Here is an 8,455-nt window from a genome sequence, read left to right on the forward strand (position 1 = left end):
CAGTGTCATTCGTGTGACCGAGACACAAGGAACTGGGTGGACGTTGGGCAGATTTCAAATGGGGTTTTCATCTTTTGTGTGGACGGCTCAATGAATATCTATTGAGTTCAATCAACACTAGTGAGTCATAGCTCACCTTGGACTACAGGAGAGAATGAGGTTAATACTGTGCACACACACACACACACACACACACACACACACACACACACACACACACACACACACACACACACACACACACACACACACACACACACACACACACACACACACACACACACACACGTTCCTATTGGCCTTGCTTAGTTGTTTTCAGTGTTGTGGTGAATCACCATTAGTCACGAGCTGACAACCTGAGCACATATATTTGTAAGAGTCAACAATCTCTTCAATAGCAACCTCCAAAAGGCCCGTTTACCGGGTCAAAACACCGGCCCCTGAACGCAAGCTCACCTTTTAAAAAACAGGTGTTTGTGAGCAGGGAAGGGACAAAGAGGATTCAGTTTTTTTTTCTTTCTTTCTTTCTTTCTTTCTTTCTTTCTTTAAATGTTCTGGAACGTTCCTCTTGCCAGTACACCTCCTCAGTGCGGGCACGGTTCCCATGACGACAGGCTCCACCCAACCGAGCGGCTAAACCTGAACACACACACACTAGACTTGACTGATCTTGAGCATATGCGCGCCATTAAAACTCATGCCATCTCTTCTGTGTGTGAGATGTCATAACCCGTCTACAAGTCTAGTAACTGCAGAGACACCGAGAAAGGAACATTGGAAGAATATTCAAAAACAGTCTCAGTTACTGTTACATAAAAGACTTTTACTGTGAAAGGCCACTAAATGTGGTTGCTTATCTACCTAGTGGAATGAACTGACTGAGTCGCTCTGGATAGGAGCAAAAAAATAAAAAAATAAATATGGGACAGAGACAACACATTACAGGACAGACACAGTGCTCTTTATTGATCCCATAGAGATGGAATGGGGGAAGGAGAGGAACGAGATAGATCGAACGTGAGAGCCCAAGGGATTGAAAGAGACAGCACGGGGCGAGAGACTAACAGAGAGAGCACGAGGGATACAGAGGAAAACCTCTGGGAGAACCAGGTTAAAACCATGACTCAGACAAAGAGAGGGGGGGTTGGAGGCTCAAGAGAGCGAGAGAAAGGGTTCCCGCTCAAGTAAAACCCCTGTAAAGGAACACACCACGACAATGCGAGCAGCCTACTCCATCAAAGGGACTCCCTCCCCCTCTCCGCCCATCCCTTCCTCCCATCCCCCTTCCTTTAATTAATGCATCTCTCAGCTGCAAGGGTTCTCTCTCCCTCCCACCCCTCCCTCCCTCCCTCCCCCAAAAGAGCTCCTACGATAGTGTAACAGAGGTCCCAGGAACAACTATTTTTCAACTCGTCACAAGCTCCCTGAAACAACATTAGCCTACTACTGTTGCTACTGGACCGCTAAAATAGTTAAACCCCAATCGCTACCAGAACTTAACTCCTTTGATTCATCAAATACTGCTGTTACTGTCTGTCATCTATCCTGTTGCCTAGTCACTTTAATGAATACGGCTTGGTCCTTCTGTAGCACAGTTGGTAGAGCATGGCGCTTGTAACGCCAGCGTAGTGGGTTCGATTCCCGGGACCACCCATACGTAGAATGTATGCACACATGACTGTAAGTCGCTTTGGATAAAAGCGTCTGCTAAATGGCATATATTATATTAATGCTACCCTCATGTACATATCTACACCAAAAACCTCGTACCCCTGCACATCGACTCAGTACTGGTACCCTGTGTATATTGCCAAGTTATCGCTCATGAGGAATATTGTTATTATTCCTCATGTTATTTTTCAAGTGTCCTTATTTTGGGAAGTAAGCATTTCACTGTTAGTCTATACCTAGTGTTCATGAAGCATTTCACTGTTAGTCTATACCTAGTGTTCATAAAGCATTTCACTGTTAGTCTATACCTAGTGTTCATAAAGCATTTCACTGTTAGTCTATACCTAGTGTTCATAAAGCATTTCACTGTTAGTCTATACCTAGTGTTCATGAAGCATTTCACTGTTAGTCTATACCTAGTGTTCATGAAGCATTTCACTGTTAGTCTATACCTAGTGTTCATGAAGCATTTCACTGTTAGTCTATACCTAGTGTTCATGAAGCATTTCACTGTTAGTCTATACCTACTGTTCATGAAGCATTTCACTGTTAGTCTATACCTACTGTTCATGAAGCATTTCACTGTTAGTCTATACCTACTGTTCATGAAGCATGTGACAAAATAACATTTGATTTGAACGGTGGCTCAGGTCACATAAAAACCTATCCTCTCACTGTCCCCTTGCAAGCAGTGTTCAGAATTTGGGTTAGGCTGTGAGCAGTTTTCAATGTCTGTTCAGATTTAGGAGGCTGTGGGGCTCACGGTCCCCTGCAAGCTCGGTTCAGTTTTTCATAGGCCAAGGTTTAATTATGTTTGGGTTATTGCTAGACAATGTCAGCTTGGGCGGCCCCAAAGCCCCGCCGTTGAAAATGATTAAAATGCCACTGTACAACACCGGCTACTGAAATCGGTGTCTAGATCAGTATTATTTTGGAGTCTTATTCGGGAGGGGTGCAGGGAGAGGGTTGCACCCAGAGAGAGGTACACACAGCTGGGGTTTGTTCTCCTGGATGGGCCTGCTCTGCTCGCTGGCTTTCTGGAATTACCATCCTTCCTACAGGAGCCAAAGAGCATGTGCACTTGTGTAAGGAGGAGGAGGGGGCGGGGACTGAACCCCTGAACTTCCTGAAGGGAAGTTGCTCCAGGAGGGAGGGGGGGAGATAACAGAGAGGGAGACCATCACTGTTATCATAAACACCCTAGGGCCTGTTTGGGACCTTGTCCCCAATTCTGCACTCTTCAATCCATAGCACTAGCTCGGGAACTTTAGTAATCCCTTATTAAATCAGGCTACTTTCAGATGCATTGTAATTCTGAAGAGTAGTTTGGAATAGGACCACGAAGGAGGCCTCTGTTCTGACTCTCTGTTACAGTTGTCCATTACAGATCTAAACGTCTCTCCGACTTCGTCATCGTCACAGGGTTGTCGGAGATCCACGATAAGCACGATGAAGATTACAGCCTTTCTGTTTCTCGAGGACTTCCTCGTTGTGTTAAGTCTGGTGATGTAAAATAGGCACTTGATTTTACAGTTAAGACATTTTCTCCACAGTCGGGGTAAGACCATACCTGACTGTCAAAACCCAACCTGTCCCACTAACCAGCACACACACACACACCACACACACCTGTCTATTTCACCACTGACAACTATAGCGAGCCGGCCTAAATCTCTCATGAACACTGTAGCAAAAACACAGTCTGACATGAAAAGTTGCAGCCTCCAGCTTTCACTGTACATCAGCACACAGGGATGCTGTGTCACAGCGCATCCAGACAGATTAGAGGAGAGGGGCGTGGTGTGCCAAAGCAAGCACCTTATTCAAACCGAAAGAGTACCATTATCTAAACGACCAGGTATGAGCCACATCGTCAGTGTCTGGAGTAAACGTGTTAATTATGACCAATTTTTTTTTTTTTTTAAGGGGAACGACACTGTAATCATAGCAACCCCCCGAAAAATGAAGTCACTGAATTGGATGCCAGAAACAGGACAGACGTATTAAGGAGTTGGGAAAAGACTTTACCGCAAACGTGCATCTCACGGAAAACTGCATTATTAAAATGCATAACCGGCTTTCATTAGGAGGTGGTTACAATGAAGAGCTAAAAATTGGACACCATTAATAACATAGGTCAATGTTTATATTTAAAAATATATATATATATATTAAAATCGGCTTGCCTTTAGTTCTTAGTTTATAATATGGAGCTACGCTGTGTATAAACAAGCGCACATCAAGATAATGTTGTTATCTGAAGCCTTGGATACATTCATCCCTACAGTATCCATTACCCTGGTTGGATTACAGATGGCAGCTGGGTGTGTGTGTGTGTGTGTGTGTGTGTGTGTGTGTGTGTGTGTGTGTGTGTGTGTGTTTATGTATGTATGTGTGTGTGTCCAATGTCTCTCCTCACTGTATAAGGTCTAGGTCCTTTGAGCAGATGGTTATAATTACCAGAGAGTGCAGAAAGCAGCAGAGGGGAGCGTTGTTTCAAAACACTGGGTAGATAAGATTGATTTCAGGCTTCAACCTGGATTGGGTAATCTTCTTTCAACAACGCGAGAAACGAGTTAGTTCTCCTTTCGATCGCACTGTCAAAAATCAACCTTACGGGCATTTTAGGCACTATTAAACTTTTACAATGTTATTGTCATCTTTCAAATGACCTTTCAATCCATTGGGATAGTGTTGTGAATTGACTAAATGAAAGAAGTGAACCTCAAGCAGGAGATACAATACTGACATTTCGTCAAGCTCATACACAACCATTATAACCAGCAAGCAACTCGTTTCATCATACAGGAAGCGAAAGGGGAAATTTGCTTAAACTTGACAACCAATGACCCAGAATAACAAGAATGTAAACTCGAATAAAACACATTTTAAAGTACATCTCCGTAATTGAAAGAATAAACAAACAAAAAAAAATGTTCGTTGAAGAAGTTGTGGCTGAATTGGCAGTCCAACATCTGAAGATGGTGTCAAGGAACCTCTCGTAACGTTACACTTTTAATTAACTAGTTTTATTTGTGTATTTTCTTCACGGATGTGGTGCTAACGTTGTCTTGTTAGTTCGAGATACTTACAACACAAGCAGGTGACAACAACACTAACAAAAGACTGTCCACGGTTAGCTCCACATCCTATGAATTGTCAACTAAATTTAAAAAATACAAATAAAAACATTTATCTACACCAAAACAGAGACAAAAACACAACTCACCGGCTGTCGTAATATCGGACAAGTCATAGTTCCGGGCGGTTCGGGGAAACTCTTTCAATTTACGGTTCGACAAGTTCAGAGCACCGCTCCCGGTAGCTTCCTCGAGCGACTTCTCCACGCACCGGCTGGCCGCTATTGTTGCCGGCAGCTGGGCACCTTCCCCAGCAGCCATGAACAGTAGATATGTCTCTTTATGTTACTGCGTTATAGAGTCTAACAAAAAGAAAAAAAGAAAAAAGAAAACCTTCCTTTACACTTTCGTATCCCTCAGAACGACTTCCAAAACCATCCGTCTCTCGTCCGATAAACAACTTTCGAAGTAGGACAATGAATAAATCCGCCAACAACAAAAAAAAAAAAGGTTAGTTCTTAATCTTCCACAACGAGGATTCTCTACGCACCAGTTGTCTTCGAGAAAGCGGTACTAGTAGCTGTCAGAATGGGGTGCAGCGAGGCCAGGAAGCGGAGGAGCAGTGAAGAGAGACTCCGACCAGAAGGAGTTTGATTGACAGGGGCAACACCCATATCTCAACCGAGATGAATGGACCCAAGGCGGGGTCTGAAGAAAAGGGCGTGCACGTGAAGGGATTTCAAAAAAAGAGCTGAGATTATATTGATGGCAATATACACCAATCAAGATACAGTAGGATGGTTCTGGGCAGATAATTGAAGAGTGGAGCAATAATTATTCTGACGGGAGCAGCCAGGTATACCATTCATATCCATCCATTTCATGTTTGGGTAGTTGGTTAAACATGTAAAATGAATTCCCTGCATGCAAATGTCATATTTCCCATATTGAATATAGGTTATTCTTTCTCATGAGTGAGATATGTGTGGCCCCGGGGAAATTCCCCGAGCACAATTCCAATTTGCACCCCATCTGGTTTCATGTAGCAACATTATCTAGCCTCTTTGTTGGTAATCACTAGCTACAAAGTCATAAATCCTGCCCTTTTCTACAATTTATCTTATTAAAATGTGATTTTTAAACCTAACCCTCACCTTAAAGTATTAGCAAAAAGCATATATTTTTTTTTTCTCCAATTTTGACTTTGTGGCTGTGGAATCTGACTTTGTGGCTATAGAAGCTAGTGGAAACTCTCTTTGTTCTACATGTGTAACAAAAATTACTGTCCCCTGAGTTCCGGAGCTCTACATGTGTTACACAGATTACTGTCCCTTTATTTCCAGAGTCACAGCCATGCTCAGTAAAACCATGTTAGATTAGCGTGTCGCCGTCACGTCATTAGTAGACTCATGAATATGTGTGTGAGCAGATTTGTTTAGCCTAACAGTGTGTGTGTGTGTGTGTGTGTGTGTGTGTGTGTGTGTGTGTGTGTGTGTGTGTGTGTGTGTCAGGACTCCTCTGTAAGTGCTAATGTAAGGCTGATGGAGCTTTATTGTCGACAGCACCTCCTGTAGGGTTTTGGCTGTATTGTCGACAGCACCTCTTGTAGGGTTTTGGCTGTAATATCGGCATAACCTCCTGTAGGGTTTTGGCTGTATTGTCGACAACACCTCCTGTAGGGGTTTGGCTGTAATATCGGCATAACCTCCTGTAGGGTTTTGGCTGTATTGTCGACAGCACCTCCTGTAGGGTTCTGGCTGTAATATCGGCATAACCTCCTGTAGGGTTTTGGCTGTATTGTCGACAACACCTCCTGTAGGGTTTTGGCTGTAATATCGGCATAACCTCCTGTGGGGTTTTGGCTGTATTGTTGACTAAACCTCCTGTAGGGTTTTGGCTGTAATATCGACATCACTTCCTGTAGGGTTTTGGCTCTATTGTCGACAGCACCTCCTGTAGGGTTTTGGCTGTAATATCGACAACACCTCCTGTAGGGTTTTGGTTGTAATATCGACAGCACCTCCTGTAGGGTTTTGGGTGTAATATCGACAGCACCTCCTGTAGGGTTTTGGGTGTAATATCGACAGCACCTCCTGTAGGGTTTTGGGTGTAATATCGACAGCACCTCCTGTAGGGTTTTGGGTGTAATATCGACAGCACCTCCTGTAGGGTTTTGGGTGTAATATCGACAGCACCTCCTGTAGGGTTTTGGGTGTAATATCGACAGCACCTCCTGTAGGGTTTTGGTTTTTACCCCTTTCGCTTTTTCCTCTTCTTCCATTCTTCCCCCTTGACCAGATGACCCCCTCCTACCCCCCTCGGTCTCAGAGTCCTTTAACATTGTCCCTCACCCCTCTCTTCCTCCCTCCCACACTTCCTCCCCTCCCTCCATTTGTCCTCTCATCCCTGCTATGTTAGATGCACTGGCTTTCGTGATTGACTGGCTATCAGGTCAGATGATGTTAGAGGGATGGTAACAAATACACCAAACACATGGTTTCCATGGTTATTGAAATGAGATGATTTTTAGTCAAAGGGATCAAATTACAGTCGTAAAGTCGTAAAGCCTGAGTCACCATAATGCAGTTCGTTTTCAAAATGGCAGCTGAAATTAACTAGTGACATGATTTGTTGGTAGAAAAGGGTTGAAAGGACATTTTGTACCTGGACCAGATGCTGGCCGCTGAGAGGTCATAAACCCTAGAGGCATTCACATTGCTAAATTATACAGGGCATTAAACATTATTATTATACATTATTATTATACATTATATATTCTGAAAGAATTCAGACTTTTTCCATATTTTCTTACGTTACACCCTTATTCTGAAATGGATTTTAATAAAACACATACCTCATCACATACCTAGACACAGTACCCCATAATGAAAACAGGTTTTTTGAATTTTTTTTGCACATGAATTAAAAATAAAAACAGAAATAGCTTATTTACAGAAGTATTCAGACCCTTTGCTATGAGACTCTAAATTGAGCTCAGGTGCATCCTGTTTCCATTGATCATCCTTGAGATGTTTCTACAACTTGATTGGAGTCCACCTGTGTTCAATTCAATTGATTGGACATGATTTGGAAAGGCACACACCTGTCTCTATAAGGTCCCACAGTTGATAGTGCAGGTCAGAGTAAAAATGAAGCCATGAATTCGAAGGAATTGTGCGTAGCGCTCAGAGACAGGATTGTGTCGAGACCCAGATCTGAGGAAGGATGTAAAGAAATGTCTGCAGCATTGAAGGTCTCCAAGAACACAGCGGCCTCCATCATTCTTAAATGGAAGAAGTTTGGAACCAACAAGACTCTTCCTAGAGCTGGCCGCCCGGCCAAACTGGGCAATCGGGGGAGAAGGGCCTTGGTCAGGGAGGTGACTAAGAACCCGATGGTCACTCTGACAGAGCTCCAGAGTTCCTCTGTGGAGATGGGAGAAACTTCCAGAAGAACAACCATCTCTGCAGCACTCCACCAATCAGGCCTTTATGGTAGAGTGGCCAGATGGAAGCCACTCCTCAGTAAAGGTATATGACAGACTGCTTGGAGTTTACCAAAAGGCACCTAAAGCCTCTCAGACCATGAGAAATAAGATTCTCTGGTCTGATGAAACCAATATTTAACTATTTGTCCTGAATGCCAAGCGTCACGTTTTGAGGAAACATGGCTCCATCCCTACGGTGAAGCATGGTGGTGGCAGC

At 43.6% G+C, this 8,455-nt stretch overlaps 1 protein-coding gene across 2 annotated transcripts in view; it reads right to left on the minus strand.

The window, feature by feature from the left end:
• lrch4 (leucine-rich repeats and calponin homology (CH) domain containing 4) overlaps positions 1 to 5,445 on the minus strand; it is an 85,069-nt gene extending 79,624 nt beyond the window's left edge. Inside the window, exon 1 of one of the 2 annotated variants that reach the window (XM_052459284.1) lies at positions 4,901 to 5,434. In XM_052459284.1, the coding sequence (XP_052315244.1) occupies positions 4,901 to 5,072 (172 nt within the window). In that variant the 5' untranslated portion in view covers positions 5,073 to 5,434. Of the gene's footprint in view, positions 1 to 4,900 lie in introns of both variants that reach the window. The other variant, XM_052459283.1, reaches the window with a different exon arrangement.
• Positions 5,446 to 8,455: the final 3,010 nt, after the last annotated feature.

Source organism: Oncorhynchus keta, chromosome 13 (assembly GCF_023373465.1).
Source record: "Oncorhynchus keta strain PuntledgeMale-10-30-2019 chromosome 13, Oket_V2, whole genome shotgun sequence".
Taxonomy (NCBI): Eukaryota; Metazoa; Chordata; class Actinopteri; order Salmoniformes; family Salmonidae; genus Oncorhynchus; species Oncorhynchus keta.